This window comes from Lynx rufus, unplaced genomic scaffold (assembly GCF_022079265.1).
Source record: "Lynx rufus isolate CCGP_SWC_20201006 ecotype Redwood Valley unplaced genomic scaffold, mLynRuf1.p SCAF_55, whole genome shotgun sequence".
Classification (NCBI taxonomy): Eukaryota; Metazoa; Chordata; class Mammalia; order Carnivora; family Felidae; genus Lynx; species Lynx rufus.
The window spans coordinates 84,131-101,934 of NW_025814873.1; the positions used below are offsets into that span (position 1 = coordinate 84,131).

Below are 17,804 nucleotides of genomic sequence, written 5' to 3' on the forward strand. Positions count from 1 at the left end.
TTTGGCTGAGCTCATTGTCAGTATGAAAACTACAGTGACTGGGCACCTGGGTCGCTCAGTCAGTTGAGTGGGTCCGGCTCTTGATTTCAGCTCAGGTCATGATCTCACTGGTTCATGGGTTCAGGCCCCGTGTCGGCAGTGCAGAGCCTGCTTGGGATTCTCTCTCTCCCTCTCTCTCTGCCCCTCCCCTGCCTCAATATAAATAAATCAACTTTAAAATAAAAAGGCACAGTGACTCTGTTGGTAATGAAGGGACATTGGGTTCATGACTAGTAGTCTGCTACACGTATTGTCATGGCTTTAAAAAAAAAAAAAAACCTCCACATTGTTGAATTAATTTTGCTATTAGATTTAGTACATCTTAACCTATGTTCATAAATACGAATCATGAATTATCCCCCCCCCCATGTCGATTTTTTGGAAAAACCATAAAATGCTGGATTATCTTTCCTTGAATTTTCCTGAGAATAATCAGCTATTACTAAAAGTCTGGGGCTGGGGCAGGGTTAGAAGGGCTAGACAGATTTCAAGCCAGAGACTCAATTTTTTACTTTTTCTTATTGTTTGTTGGTTGTAAATCTATTCATTCTGTTAAATTTCATTTATCTGGTAGATTTTCTTTTTTTAAAGATTTTATTATTTTATTTTTTTAATGTTTGAGAGAGAAAGACCGTGAGTGGGGGAGAGGCAGAGAGAGGAAGACATAGAATCCGAAACAGACTCCAGGCTCTGAGCTGTCAGCACAAAGCCCAATGCAGGGCTCGAACCCATGAATCGTGAGATCACGACCTGAGCCAAAGTCAGACACTTAACCAACTGAGCCACCCAGGCACCCCTATTTTATTTTTAAGCAATCTCTACGTGCAACATGGGGTTCAAACTCACAACCCTGTGATCAAGAGTTGCACACTCTACACTGACCAGTTGCCCCAAATTTTCTTTTTAAGATTAAGAACTTAATGTTAGCATTAGCCTTTCCTACAGTATTTGATTTCAACGTTGTTGAAACATTATAATGTTGTCAACATTATATCAACATTTCTACTGGGCAAGGTTGCATGTGGATTTGCATCACACGATACATTCACACAATTCATTATTATGTGTGAATCTTCCTTGGAACATCTATGACAGAACACATACTCATTATATTTTCCAGATTTAGGGAATACACTTGATCAAGTATCTGACATTCTTCCCTCATGCAAACTTTCTCTTCTCTTCTGTGAATCATCCTTCTTTACTCCAGGTATCTTTAGATTGCATCCTGTGTAATGAGCTGAACACAGGAAGGACCAGGCATTCAGAAATCATTAAACACCTCCTTCAAAGGAGGGTAAATGGTGGGATTCCCTCCTCAAGTACAGAGGACAAAGTGGGAGGGGATTCAGGAGTATCTGTGGCTTGAGGGGCGCCTGGGCAGCTCAGTCGGTGGAACGTCCGACGTGATCTCAGGGTTCATGGGTTCAAGCTGCACGTCAGGCTCTGTGCTGACAGCTCAGAGCCTCCAAGCAGGTTAGAACCTGCTTCAGATTCTGTGGCTCCACCTCTCTCTGCTCCTTTCCTGTGCACACTCTGTCTCTCTCTCAAAATAAGTAAACATTTTTTAAAAATTTAAAAAGAGAAACATCTGTGGTTTGCAATACGCTACTCCTGAAGTGTAGCCGTGATTGCCAGGGTCCCAACCCTCTTCAGGTTAATGTTCATTCACATAAAGAAACTGGAGAGGAAAACTGACCTTGTAAGAAGGAAGCTGGCACAGTGACTTTTCCCCATCCTCACTCTACAGCTACACGTACACACGTACCTCAGACAACTGCAGGCTTGGTTCCAGACTACCATAGTGAAGCAAATGTGGCAATAAACCGAGTCAAATGAAGTTTTGTTTCTTAACGCATATAAAAGCTATATTTACACTACACTGTAGTCTATTAAATGTACAATAGCATTATGTCTAAAAAAAGCAATGTACATACTTTAATTTAAATACATTGCTAAACCATGCTGAGTTTTCAGCAAATCATAATCACTGACCACAGATCACCATAACAAATAATGGCAAGTTTGGAATATTGCAAGAATTAGTGAAATGTGACAGAGACATGAAGTAAGCAAATGCTATTGGAAAAATGAAGCCAATACGTTTGCTCAGTGCAGGGTCACCACATGCCTTCAATTTGGGAAACAGCATTGCCTGCGAAGGACAATAAAATGAGGTGTGCCTGAACACATTTCAGCAGTGCCACTAAATGTGTCATTTAAATACGTTAAAAGCACACCAGATAACTCATACAAAGATAAGTGAATTAGAATTTTAAAATGACAATAACTAAAGCTATCCTGGGTAATCTATACAGAAAGAACTAATTAATAATTGCAGGAAAATGTTACCAGAAAACAAAAGCTCAGTTTGCTTTTTGGTACTTAAGGAGTCCATGAGAAATTCAAAGTCTGGAATATCTCAGCCTACTTTGACGATCATGTCAAGTCCTTGGTAGGGCACCTTGAATGATGGCCCCATCAGGACCTCACACACTGTGAGAGATTATCTTAGTGAAAATCAAGATGTTCTAACTAGTGAGGGCAGAATAGATTCCAGCTACACAAACACATCAATTATGCACTATAATAATGTACATAACTAAAGAAGTAGCCACCAGGCCCACTTACAAAAGGTACAAAATAGTAGAAAAGGTTTGTAGTATTGAAATGTATTTTTAATAAATCATATTATTCTAGAAACAAGTTGTATCTCTTACAAAGAATAAGTCCCTGGGCAATGGCATGTATCTAACTTATCTCTCATATGTGACATTCACAAGTGGAATGCCAAACTACACATAACTCCTATAGTAAAAGGAAGATAACATCTAAATATCCCTGTAGGTCTTATGATGTATTTCTGGTTATCCTGATTATATTTATTTACGTTGTAAAAAAAAAAAAAAACAAAACCACTTTATATTCCATTATGAACATGCCTATCATTTATAGTTGAATATTTTCTCCAATATTTTCCTAACAATCTGGAACATCTGGAACATAATTTCCCTTACAATAATTCTTAAATTATCTTCCAAATTAAAATAACAGTGAAGGGAACCTTTCTACTGAGGCTTTACCCCTTCTGACACATTCATAGATCTTCATTCATAATATATTTTTTTAAATAGAAGTTTGTCTTTCCTAGATGAAGAATTTCCCTAATTTATAGCACGATTTCTCCAAGGTATGATTTTCTGATACCTAAAGAGTGTGCAATTTTGATAATTCTGCCATTGATTGCCTTTACACATTCTCTCATTAAAATCCTACGGTTTAAAATTAATTTCAAAGGAGTGTGCTCCATATTTACTTGCTTTATGAAACTTCCTTTGCAAATTTTATCACAGTAAAAAAATAACTTTCCAAAATTCACTTCATTGATATGGCTCCTCACCTGTACAAACTTTAACAAAGGATGACCTACCAGGCTCACTGAATTCATGACATTCCGTGTGCATTTACTGTTTTTATTTTATATGCAAAAAGCAGCTTTCTGTGGGTGCCCTGCCACATGCTGTGCGTTCATAAGGTTTCTATTCAGTATTAGTTTTCTGGTGTACAATGAGATTACTTCAGTTACAGAGTTTCTCTTCTGTATGAATTTGCTGGAGTTTCCTATGAGTTGACTTTTGGAAGAAAGTTTCTTACATTTAATTCATCAATATGTTTTTCATCCGCATGAGTTCTCTGATGCATAATGAGCTGAGACTTCCAACAAAAGGCTTTCCCACATTCAGTGCATTTACAGGGTTTCTCTCCTGTATGAGTCCTCTGGTGTGCACTGAGAATTGACTTCTGAGAGAAGGTTTTTCCACATTCGTTGCATCCATAGGGTTTCTCCCCTGAATGAGTTCTCTGATGTACAATGAGCTGAGATTTCCTAATGAAGGCTTTCTCACATTCACTGCACTCATAGGGTTTCTCTCTTGTGTGCATTCTCTGATGTACAATGAGCCGTAATTTTCCACTGAAGGATTTCTCACACTGACTACATTTATAAGGGCTTTCCCCTGCGTGAGTTCGCTCATGTACAATGAGTAGTGACTTCCAAATGAAGGCCTTCCCACATTGGTTACATTCATGTGGTTTCTCTCCTGAATGAGTTCTCATGTGTATAATGAGGTAGGACTTGCTACTAAAGGCTTTCCCACAGTCACTGCATCCATAAGGTTTTTCCCCTGCATGAGTTCTCTGATGAGAAATGAGCTGATCTTTCCTATTAAAAGCTTTTCCACATTCACTGCATTCATAGGGATTTTCTCCTGTGTGAATTCTCTGATGTACAATGAGCTGTGAATTGAAACTGAAGGATTTTCCACATTCACTGCATTCATGTGGTTTCTCTCCTGTGTGAGTCCTCATGTGTATAATGAGGTAGGACTTGCTCCTGAAGGCTTTTCCACATTCGCTGCATCCGTAGGGTTTCACTCCTGTGTGACTTCTCTGATGCACAATGAGCTGGGACTTCAAACTAAAGGCTTTTCCACACTGATTACATCCATAGGGTTTTACCCCAGTGTGAACCCCCTGATGTACAATGAGCTGTGACTTGAAAGTAAAGGCTTTTCCGCATTCACTACAACTGTAGGGTTTCTCCCCTGTATGGGTCCTCTGATGCACAATAAGGTTCGACTTTGTGTTAAAGGCTTTGCTACATTCGCTGCATTCAAAGGGTTTCTCGCCTGTATGAGTTCTCTGATGTATAATGAGCTGTGACTTTAAGCCAAAAGTTTTCCCACAGTCACTGCATTCATAGGGCTTCTCCCCAGCATGGGTTCTCTGGTGTGAAATGAGCTGGTATTTCCGACTGAAGGCTTTCCCACATTCATGGCATTCATATGGACTCTCTCCTGTGTGAATCCGCTGATGTATAACGAGTTGTGAATTAAAACTGAAGGCTTTCCCACAGTCACCGCATTCGTGGAGTTTCTCTCCTGTGTGAGTCCTCATGTGTATAATGAGGTAGGACTTGCTCCTGAAGGCTTTGCCACATTCGCTACATACAAAAGGTTTCATTCCTGTGTGACTTCTCTGATGCACAATGAGCTGTGACTTCAAACTGAAGGCTTTCCCACACTGAATGCACCCATAGGGCTTTACTCCTGTGTGAACCCCCTGATGTACAATGAGCTGCGACTTGAAAGTAAAGGCTTTTCCACACTCAGTACAACCATACGGTTTCTCCCCTGTATGTGTTCTCTGATGTACCATAAGGTTTGACTTTGTATTAAAGGCTTTCTGACATTCACTGCATTCAAAGGGTTTCTCTCCTGTATGAATTCTTTGATGTATAATGAGCTGTGACTTCAAACCAAAAGCCTTACCACATTCATTACAACCATAGGGTTTCTGCCCCGAATGAGTTCTCTGGTGTGAAACGAGCTGGTCTTTTCTACTGAATACTTTTCCACATTCACAGCATTCATAGGGATTCTCACCTGTGTGAATTCTTTGATGTATAACGAGTTGTGAATTGAAACTGAAGGCTTTCCCACATTCACTGCATTCATGGAGTTTCTCTCCTGTGTGAGTTCTCTGATGGACAGTGAGGTAGGATTTGCTGCTAAAGTCCTTCCCACATCCCTTACATTTGTAGGGTTTCTCTTCTGCGTGAGTTCGCTGATGCACTGCAAGGTATGACTTGCTGCTGAAGGCCTTCCCACAAAAACCACATTCAAAGGGTTTTCCACCCACATACACCTGTTGGCATATGAGTGGTGACTTCTTGTTGACAGTTTTACCAGATTCATTACTTTCACAGTATTTTATTCCAGTAACAGTTTGCTCGTGTTTAGAATGATGGAATGGTTCCCTGTATGCATGAAACTCATTAGGATTCTTTCCAGCAAAACCACTATTGAAATCTATATTATATTTAAAACTCATTCCATGAGTGATGTATTTATGAAGCTTTTGTCCTGAAGAATCATAATTTGTACTAAGAAGACATAGTTTTCCAAATGCAGTACATTCATAGTTTTTTGCCATACTTTCCAGCTTGCCTTGATTTTCCTGATGCCAGTCCATATGATCATCAATTTCCAGGACTTTTTCTAGAAATGAGAAAATAGTTACATGTTAAAAATAATAACACGATCCTGGCAGAACATAAAATCATCTTAAAAATGCCATGTCTGGGGCGCCTGGGTGGCGCAGTCGGTTGAGCGTCCGACTTCAGCCAGGTCACGATCTCGCGGTCCGTGAGTTCGAGCCCCGCGTCGGGCTCTGGGCTGATGGCTCAGAGCCTGGAGCCTGTTTCTGATTCTGTGTCTCCCTCTCTCTCTGCCCCTCCCCCGTTCATGCTCTGTCTCTCTCTGTCCCAAAAATAAATAAACGTTGAAAAAAAAAAAAAAAAAAAAAAAAGCCATGTCATGAGATTATACTTTTAGTTTCATATATCGGATCTGAATATAAATAAAACCTCAAGTATAAACGTAATGAAACTCCTGGCCATTGGGGAGAACAATCAAAACTAAAAATGAAGGGGCACCTGGGTGGCTCAGTCAGTTAAATGTCCAACTTCAGCTCAGGTCATGATCTCACGGCTCCTGAGTTTGAGCCTCGCCTTGGGCTCGGTGCTAACTGCTCAGAGCCTGGAGCCTGCTTCGGATTCTGTGTCTCCCTCTCTCTCTCTCTCTCTGCCCCTCCCCCACTCGCACTCTGTCTCTCTCAAAAATAAATAAAAATTTAAAAAAAAAAAACTAAAAACGAAGATAGGCATAGAAAACTGACAATGCATACAGATGGTTTTAAGTCTTGAAATTTTGCATAGTGAGTAAAGAAAACAAAATAGGTACAAGGAAAAATAAGGAAAATATAAAGCAGTTGGAAGGGATCTCAGCATTATATTCTTTCAATAAATAATTGGATCAAAATTTAGAATGGCATCTGACTTCTCATTAGCATCACTAGAGGACAAAAAGCAGAGCATTCAGGAGTAAAATATAAACATTTTTGGAGGCACAGGTCTCAAAATTTGTATCACATGCACTCTTTCACAGGAAGGTACTTGAAGACTGCTCTAATAAAACCAACCAAGAAAACAGATGACACAAAATAGATACAGAAAATAAAACCTGAGACTCCAGGATAAAAAATGGTACACCCAGGATATGAGAAAAACTAGGTTATAATGGAGAAAGTCAAAAAGAAGTGATGTCATCAGGAAGAGACTGACAGAATTACTAAATTGGTTGACTGTACCACAGGAATATTTAGACATGTGAAGAAAAGTCTGGGGTTAATGATAAATACATTAATGATGAGAACAGGGAAGACTTGGCAGACAAATAAAACAACTCAAAAGAAAATAAATGATCTATGAACAAAAATTAACACCATTGCGTATTTGCATGATTTACCTGTGAACAGAACTTACATAGTCATAAAGATGTAAGAACTGAAGACCGATCTAACCCAAATGAAGTAACTTTATTAAGACGACTGGGGTATAAGAAGACAGTGTGTGTATCATGGGGAGTATGAAGGAAGGAGGGTGAAAGAGAATTAAATCATTACGCTTTTATACTGAAAAATCATTATTAAGGGGGAAAATCAAGATGCACTACATAGGCTGGTTATTTACAAATATGCAAGCAAGTGGAGCCAAAAGGGATGAAAGTGGCTGAATCTGGGGGAACAGAAAACTGAGAGGGGGCAGGCTGAACAGAATGCTGTTTACAACAAAACAAAAGCCAACGACAGAATGCAGACAGGGAACGAAACACGGGACTAAGTCCTCAGGCACAATGACAAATATCTGGAGGCTGAACAGAAGAGAATGGGTAGACCTGATCTAGATGCCAAAATGAGAATCAGATCTGGTCATGTGTTTGGCTAACAGTCTTATCCGTGCAGACTTTCAGAGTTCGTGGACACCGAACCTAACCTAATACACTACCCTTGCAACCCTTCTCTGACTGGCGCCATACCCGTCCTTACCGCTCTTGGTTAGCACAGCTCTGACTTCCTTCCTTTGACTTCCCGAGAAATCTAATGCATTTTTGGTGGGGCATTCTCTTCGCAACAATAATGGCAGAAAATGATATTATGGTTGGTTGTCACAGGGAAAGTTCAAAGAATTCAAGAAACAGGAAACAATACCAGAGCCGATGAATGGAAGACAGAAATTCCTGAGCTTAAATATTACTTAAACGTAACTGAAGATGATTCCTGGCTGTCCCTGGAAGGTAGTCCCTGGAAACTCAACTTGCACCAACAGAATTCAGACACTGAAGCTACAGAAAAACATTCTCCTGAACGACCATCTTGAGTGTAGCCACAGAAGACAACAGCAAGAGAATTATGCTCAGAGAGCAGAACCAAGGACTCGTGAGGCCACTGCCACACCAGGGAGTCCTGGCCCCGACCAGGGTTTCAACGCACTGCAAACCAGGGACTTGTGTGTGGCACTCACTGCAGTGGCTCTGTTTTACCTACTCTGCAATTCTCTGGCTGGTTGAATATGAATAACTTATCTTCAACTGCAAGCCACCAGACCATGAAGAACTACCACCAGGTCTGACTGGGAACAAGGATCCAGGACTTGGGTTAATACAGTATTAGAAGGAAAACAGGGGTGGCGGAATATTTTTGAAGATGGATGTGACTAGAAGCTACCTCTCCAAAGAGGTGGACGAAGGTAGACAGTGCTGCCTACCCAACAATCTTTCCTCCCTTTTCCTGCCTGGCAGAAACCTGATTTTTTCCCCAAACCCATCCTTAAGGCCACGTGCTTCAGTCAGGGAAATGGGGACCTGTCTCCACTGCTACCTCTACCCCTCTCCCCAGAAGGTGAAGCATCATTTAAATGAGTCAACACTGGTACGCCCACTTCCCTTGCCAGAGCCTTCTTCAGACAGGGGCTGTGATAAAAACCTAACCCACGGAGTATGGCAAGTTTGAGGAGATTTCTTGGAATAGGCTTTACCACCTCATAAAAACAGCCCTGTGGAAAAAGCAGTTTTTCTTCTACTGGGGCTAGCATATCTGCAGGCGTTGGCTGGAACTGTAATAGCCATCTGGTGACCATGGGGAAGATACCCTGGGAAAATGCCGACATACTGAGAATGGCAGGGAACATCCAGACTTTCGGTGATTTACTGAGTCAATCACTTAGCCAACCCTACAGCTGCCCTACTTCAGGACTTCTTGTGATGTGTACTAATAAATAGCTTCTGCTTAATAGGTTGATTTCGGATTGATGAGAAATTACAGCTGAAACAATCCTAATGATACAAACACCAACGTGATTCATATGGCCCTGCCTGTGACAGATTAAACTCGCGTAGGGAAACATACCTGATAGTAACACGAAGATGAACTAACACAAAAGGACCAAGATGAATCCATTTGATTAATAAATACAATGACCAAAAATGAGATATTGGCCTTGGTGTTGGTGGGAAATGGGAATATGGGAAATTTAAAAGACTTCTCTATAGAGAACCAAAATATTAACAGATTTCAGCAACACTAGTGAAGAAAATGGCACATAAAAGAGATTTAAGCTGACTCCCCAGTGGCCAGAGAAAGAGCTGGAAGCGCAGCAGAATGACTAAACAATCAGAAGGTGAGAAGAAAGTATGATGTAGCTACGGAGCAAACCAATGGACAATTCCAGTTCCTGAAAATGAGACTGGGGGGGACACATGCAGGGAAGATGCCCTATGGACCAATCTCAGTACCAAAAAGCAGATGAAAGACAGACGGGCTGTCAATTACCAAAAAGAAAAACAGCTTAAATCTTCAGAATGGGTATCTTTTAAAGGTTATAATAAAGAAGAAAAGTAGTGACTATAAAAAGACCCCTTGGACTCAGAAGGAAAAACAAGCGAAGCCAGTAAAGCATGAAAAGAATAAGTGCTTCCCCATGTAGTGTGTGAGTGGGTTCAGTGGGGTGTCACCTGGGTAAGGGGGGAAAGGGGCTCCAGGTGGAGTAACTAATATCCAGGACTGTAGGAATGCACTTAGAAATGACAGTGACAACTTATCCTAATAGATTTCAAGGACAAGGAAGAAGGTTGGGACTGTGGTTGTTGATTTAAAAATATAATAAAAAAAATATAAAAAAGAGATATAAAAATATAATTAAAAAAAAAAAAGAAAGTAGAAGGGTGTGTGATAGCCACACTGAGTAAGATAAAGAGGAAGCTTGTTTAAATGGATAACAAAATGAGTCTAACTTGGGAAAGTAGAAAAAAGAACAGAAGAGGACGGGAAGGAAATGGAGAAAAAACGGTAACAAATGAGACAAAAGGCACAAACGTGAGTTGTACGTCAATCAGAATTCACATCAACTCTGAGTAAGGAGGAAAAGATCCAAGTATCTTGATCACTCACCTGGATGGCCTTGACTTGGGATTTGGGCCTGCAACATCCACAGTTCTTCTCCTTGCTCCAATTTGAAGATGATATCCGGTTTGGTGTCTTGATAACCTGTGAATGGAAAATCACAGACAACCTGGGCCAAAACTACCACAGACCCTGAAGAATAGGGAAGATTTAGCGTGGAGGCAGCATGTCAAAGCTGCCCTATGCCCACAGCAAAGTGGAGACCGTTCCACTACCATATTCTGATGCCAAAGGGAGACTAAGAAAATCTGGCCTTTAAATATAAGTCTAAAATCACAAGTAATTTCTTTGCAAAAGCCACCCAAGTTTCAGCACCCAAGAAGGGGAAGCTTGGAGATCACACACAGTCCTTACAGGGAGGGAGCGCCTACCCAGGGACACCAGGTGGCTGTAGTTCTCCAACATCACACTCCTGTACAGGTGCTTCTGAGCTGGGTCCAGCAGCCGCCACTCTTCCCAGGTAAAGTCCACAAACACATCCACAAATGACAATGGTCCCTGAAAGAGCACATTCCTATTGAATCTCAAATCATTTAACTGAGCTTGTGGGAAACAACAAGCTGCCTAGAATGTCCATTGTTCATATTCTACTTTGTGAGAAAAGCTAGAATTTATTGAAAGCATCCCTTCGATGTGTATTAAATCACTCAGCCTTTCACTCAACATATGAGAATACCTGGTGCCAGATAACCAGTGAGGTGCAGGTGATATAAACTTGAATGAAACACAACTCTGTGCACAAGAAGTATTCACCACTACATAGGAAAGCAAAGTTAAACATCTGTGAACATATCTGGGAGTCAAAGAAACTAAGATGAACGAACATACAGAGCACAACAGGGGCACAAAGGAGGAAGCTGGCAAAGCCATTTGAAAGTGTCAGGCTGAATCTATAAAAGGGTAATGCTGGGGTAGCCACTGTGAGAGAAGGCATGTCACAACTTAGGTGGAATAAAAGGGGAACAGCTCTAAGGAGTGGCCAGTTTGTGAGGCACATGATCTGAACAAGAAGATACACAGATGGCAATTAAGCATATGATAAGATGTTCAACATCATACATCATTAAAGAATTACAAATTAACAATAAGACGCCATTACACACAATTAGAATGGCTAATATTAAAAAAACTAGTCATAACAACACCAAATTTCATGAAAGATGTGAATATAAACACCCAAGAAGCTTGACAGACACCAACAAATATGAGCTCAAAGAAACCGACGTCGAGACCTATTATAATCCAATTTTCTACAAAGAATCTTGAAAGCATCAAGAAACAATTGGTCCCACATGAGGATCCTCAGTAAGATTATAAGCAGATTTCTCATCAGCACCTTTGAAGACGTGAAGGCAATGACCTGATATATTCAAAGCGCTAAAACAAACCAAATTGTCAACCAAAAACCCTGTATCTGTCAAAACTGACCTTCAAAAGTAGAGGGGGAAATTAAGGCATTCCCAGAAAACAAATGGGAGTTCATTTGTTAGACTTTCCTGACAGAAATGCTCCAGAGAGCAAGTGAAATAAAAGTAGAAAATAACTCGAAACTGTATGAAGAAATAAAGATCTTAATAAAGGTTGATAAATGAGTAATTGCAAGAGGCAGTGTTATTTTAACTTCAGTTTGTAACTCCACAGTTTGTTTCCTACATATTATAAGAAACTAATGCATTTAAAATAATTATTAGTCTGTGCATGGGGTCATGCAGTGCATAAAGATGTAATTCTGTGACATCAATAACCAAAAGGAGTGACGACAGAGCTGTAAAGGAGCAGAGTCCTTGCACAGTAACAAAGTTAAGCTGGTGTAATTTCAAATCAGCTCTGTGCTGACAACTCAGAGCCTGGAGCCTGCTTCAGATTCTGTGTCTTCCTCTCTCTCTCTCTCTCTCTCTCTCTCTCTCTGTCTCTCTCTCTCTCCACCTCTCCTGCTCACCCTCTGTCTCTGTCTTTCAAAAATAAATAAATGTTAAAAAAAAAAGTAAAACAAAACAAAACACCTTGCTCTATGATTGCATAAAGCTGACACAACTCACGTGTGCCTCTTCAGAGTGTGCTCGTGACACCCGTGAAACAGAATCAAGAGTTATGAAAGCAAACCACACACACGGACACCTGACAGATGACAAGGGAGGCAGGCATAGGAAAAAGTCAATCACGTCATGGGCCTGGGACAATGGATAACTCTATGAAAAAATAAATCTTGCCTCCCACCCACACCAAACAAAAATTCATTCGAGATGTATTACAAACCTAAACGTGAAAGGTAAAATAATGAAGAAAATGTCTTCATGAGCTTCAGATAGCAAAAAAAGTATTTAAATTGGACACAAAAAGCACAAGCAATAAAAAATTATGAATCAGAATAAATTAAAATTAGAAATACCTGTTCATCAAGATAGCATTAACAGAATGAAAGGCAAGCAAAAAAAAAAAAAAAATTGAACAACAGTTCATGCTATTCATACTGAAGTATTTAAAGGAGGCATGATGGTTTCTGAACTATATTAAGAAATGTACCCCAAACAACATGGTTTCATGGATGCATAGAGAGATAAAAACACGGATAATGCGACAAAGCAAGTATGGTAAAATGTTAATGGTAACTTTTAGGTGACGGGAACACAGAAGTTCACTAACATCTTTCAACTTTGCCCTCTGCCTGAAAATTTCTGCAACAAAATACTGGAGGTAAAGGAAGCACCCCGGGTAAAATTTGAATATGGATTTGGTATCAAGTTAGTTTTAAACTTTCATGTACGCGGATCACTGGATCTCGTTAAAATGAAGAGGGTTGTGGGGTGTCACATTCTGCATTTCTAACAAGCTTCCAGGATATTAAAAATTCATTTAAACTAAGAAAAAAGAAAATCCAAAAGGCAACAAACTATCAAATATGCATGACAGAAGGTACTCATCCTCTTTAGCCAGGAGGAAATGCAAATTAAACCGATAGATGCCATCATACAATCACCAGAATGACCAAAATCAAAAGAGTAACAATAGAAATTGTTGGCTGAGAAAGTGAGGCAAACGGATGTTCACGCACTGCTCTCCGTAGCAAGAGCTGGTAAATATAATCAAAGTGCTTACTGCAAAATATAACCAATACAGCAAGACACATGTGCACACACCATTAACAAAAATTAAAAACACATACACAGCAATAACAATACATATTTTGTGAATACATATAAGCAAAAGAAATCCACAAAAAACAAAGTAATTTTTAGAGGTGGGGAAGGAGACAGAAATGGAGTTTGGGGAAATCAGACAGTATGTAAATAAAGGTATAGGGACCTTACACAAACCAGTGATGCTAAACAGGGCATGAACTGAGAAGTGACTAACTTAACTCTTTGACCCAAGGATCCCCATCCCTCTCCCAACCAAAAAAAAAAAAAAAAAAAAAAAAAAAAAAGGAGACAAGTACTATAGAAGAGAAGCGGGAATAAATAAACACACAACTCACCCGAGACTGGGTGGGTTTTGGCTGCTCGTGGGAAATAAACAGCCACTCTAGAACCTGCTCTGTCCTGTGATTCCTATGTCTTTGCCGAGGTGCACCAGGGCCAAGGATGGATTCCTGATCTCGGAACTCTCTGATTCTGTTGCACGAACTCTCTTGCTCCTGGAGAGGCGGAACCTGCGGATGTAACAGCAAACTCGCTTTAATGGCCAGAATTCCCCTAGGCCCCAACCTCGGTCTTTTTGGCTGGTGAACGCACTCACGTGAGGCTAGGCTGGGTGTTCTGTGCTCTGTATTCAGTGTTGCCGTGGGGCAGACACGAGACAAATGCACATGGCGAGCCCAGCACACTGACAAAAGTCCCCTCCCCTCACTCTGCACAGGCACCCAGGAACCCTGAAGACGCAGCAAGCACCTAAGAGTTGAAAAATGTCAGGCAGCCACTTCAATGAGAACACAATGCTGGACGCTAAAGACTAACAACTCTGTTGTAGGCCGGGTGTATACAAGCAATAGATTTGGAATGAGCCAGTCTGTTTCAGTCAGAATTTCTTCCCTCACTATTTGGATGCTGATGGACAATTTAGTTAAACTCTCTCACCAGGTTTCACATTTTGTTGTTATAAAAACATTGGGGTACGATAACATCAGGGTATCAATGCAGGTTTTAACCTTCCCCCAACTCCCAATGAACACAGAAGAGACTACCATCATAGTGCAAGAAAAAGCCCAAAGACGTCTACACCAAACAAGGGTCTCCTCACAAACGTTAAGGTATATACACAGATGTGACCCAAGAGCAGAGGCGTAGATCCTAGTGCAGTAAGAGTGAGCAATGAAGGAAGATTCTGATAGGCTACACACTGCACATCCCCAAAGTCACCAATGTGTCCCCCAATGGGAGAGTAATCCCAAAGTCACTAAGTGGCCTGACAGCACTGTGACCACCTAAGAAAGTGGGGATTTGAGAAATAATTGGCAGATAGTCTCTTCCAGGCACACATATTTTTGCTCGAGGGAAAAACAATAAAAATAGTGCCCAGATCAACCCACACAGAAAAATATTCAGGCAGTGAAAGGAACAAGAGAGAGACAGAAAGAAACAGGCAAAGAAGGGGAGGGGAGAGGGAAAGGGGAAGGGGAGACATGGGAGGGGGGAACATGGGGAAGGGAGTCGGGGGTGGAGGGAAGAGAGGAGAAGAGAGGAGAGATCCAGACTAGAAGGAAAGGAGAGAAAAGGGAGAAAGGCTATTAGATAGTAAAAGAAAAGGGTTCAGATCTTGTTTCAGAAATTAACCACAAAACACAAGATGTACATCTGACAGAAATGCGTGAAAAGACAGGGCATGCTGAACTCGAGAAAGCACAGGGCTAGAGGCAGAAAAAAGGGCTTCCTGATAAGCCTTAGCACATAAGTATGTGTTTGCTATACTTCCAAAAGAATCACTGAAAAGATGAAGCAGGAACTGTAAAACTGGTGACCCAGGAGGAAGCAAAGAACAGGCCAGAAGGGATGAAGCAAGTCAGTGTCTACTTTTGAATTAGGTAAATATTTTAGAGAATCAAAAAGAGGGAGGGCAATCCCCAAATTGCAAGTAAGTGTCAACACGCGCATATGTTTATCGCTTTTGGAAACAAAACTACAAGAACATAATTTTTCTAGCTGATCTTAACATGTAGTATTTGGCTGTGTATTCTTTGGATAAAATGAGCTACGAGGACATACTGAACTTCATTCAGTATCCTTGTTAATAATAACAAATTGTAATTTTAAATTTTTTTTTTCAACGTTTATTTATTTTTGGGACAGAGAGAGACAGAGCATGAACGGGGGAGGGGCAGAGAGAGAGGGAGACACAGAATCGGAAACAGGCTCCAGGCTCTGAGCCATCAGCCCAGAGCCCGACGCAGGGCTCGAACTCACAGACTGCGAGATCGTGACCTGGCTGAAGTCGGACGCTTAACCGACTGCGCCACCCAGGCGCCCCACAAATTGTAATTTTAAAACCATTTTATGCACACTGTAAGATATGACAGTTATATTGCTATTATTAAGAACCAAGGTATCTGGATTGAACAGACATTTTCATAACATTCCATCATAAAACAATACACATTATTTTCAAATACACACAGAACATTATCCAGAATAGATCACATATTAAGCCACAAAACAAATTTCAACAAAGTCAAAAACATCAAAGTCATACCATGCATGTTTTCTGATGACAACACTATGAAACTAGAAATCAACCACAAGAAAAACCTGGAAAAAACAAATATACACAAGTTAAATCACATACTATTAAAATAATGAATGGGTCATCCAAGAAACCAAAGAGAAAACTAAAAAATACACAGAGAAAAATGAAAATGAAAACACAATGGTCCAAAATCTTTGGGATACAGCAAAAGCTGTTCTAAGACAGAAGTTGATAGAAATACAGGTCTACCACAAGAAGCAAGAAAAGTCTCAAACAACTGACCTTGTACCCAAAGAACTAGAAAAAGAACAAACAAAACCCAAAACCAGTAGAAGGAAAGAATTATTAGATCAGAAATAAATGAAATAAAACTAAGAACACAAAAGAACAGATCAATGAAACCAGGAACTGGTTCTCTGAAAAGATCAACAAAATCGATAAACCTTTAGCTACACTCTTCAGAAAGGGGTTGGGGGACAGACAGAGACTCAAATAAACAAATCCAGAACAGAAGACAAATAACAACTAACACCACAGAAATACAAAGGACTATGAGAATATTATGAAAAGGTATATGCCAACAAATTGGACAACCTGGAAGAAACAGATAAATCCCTAGAGACATAATAACCTCCCCAAACTGAAAAAGAAACAAATAGAAAATTTGAACAAGACTGATCACCAGTAATGAAACTGAATCACCAATCAAAAAACTCCCAACAGACAAAAGTCTGGGACCAGATGGCTTCACAGGTTAAGTTCTACTGAACATTTAAAGGAGAGTTAGTAGCTATTCTTCTCAAACTATTCCAAAAAACAGAAGAGGAAGGAAAACCTCCAAATTTATCCTATGAGGCCTGCATTACCCTGATCCCAAAACCAGATAAGTACACTACAAAAAAAGGAGACTACAGGCCACTATCTTTGATGAACATAGATGCAAAAATCGTCAACAAAATAACAGCAAACTGAGTCCAACAATACATTAAAAAAATCATTCACCACAATCAAGGGAGATTAATTCCTGAGTTGCCAAGGGTGGTTCAATATTCACAAATCAATCAACATGACAGATCACAACAAGAGAAAGAATAAAAACCATATGATCATTTCATAGATGCAGAAAAAGCATTTCACAAAGTACAACTCATTCATGATAAAAACCCTTAACAAAGTAGGATTAGAGGTAATATACCGCAACATAAAAAAGGCTATATACAAAAACCCCACAGAAACATCATACTCAATGGTGAAAAATTGAAAACTTTCCCCCTAAGATCAGGAACAAGACAAGGATGTCCACTCTCACCACTTTAATTCAACATAGTACTCCAAGTCCTAGCCACAGCAATCAGACAAGAAAAAGGAACAAAAGGCATACAAATTGGTAAGGAAGAAGTAAAACTCACTATTTGCAGATGACATGATACTATATAGAGGAAACCCCAATGACTCCACAAAAAAACTACTAGAACTGATAAATGAATTCAATAAGGCTGCAGGCTACAAAATCAATGCACAGAAATCCATTGCATCTTTATACACTAATAATGAAGTAGGAGAAAGAGAAATTAAGAGAACAAACCCATTTACAAATGCACCCAAAATAATAAAATACCTGGGAATAAACTTAATGAAGGAGGTAAAAGACCTGTACCCTGTAAACTATAAAACACTGAGGAAAGAAATTGAAGGGGTACTTGGGTGGCCCAGTCAGTTGAACATCCAAC

At 40.1% G+C, this 17,804-nt stretch overlaps 1 protein-coding gene across 1 annotated transcript in view; it reads right to left on the reverse strand.

Annotated features, from left to right (window-relative positions):
- Positions 1-2,699: 2,699 nt before the first annotated feature.
- Positions 2,700-17,804, reverse strand: part of ZNF268 (zinc finger protein 268) — a 31,786-nt gene continuing 16,681 nt past the window's right edge. Inside the window, exons 3-6 of the mRNA XM_047101061.1 lie at positions 13,874-14,047; positions 10,770-10,896; positions 10,387-10,482; positions 2,700-6,098 (exon numbers count right to left, since the gene is read on the reverse strand). Coding sequence (XP_046957017.1) covers positions 3,661-6,098; positions 10,387-10,482; positions 10,770-10,896; positions 13,874-14,047 — 2,835 coding nt within the window. The 3' untranslated portion in view covers positions 2,700-3,660. The remainder of the gene's footprint in view (positions 6,099-10,386; positions 10,483-10,769; positions 10,897-13,873; positions 14,048-17,804) is intronic.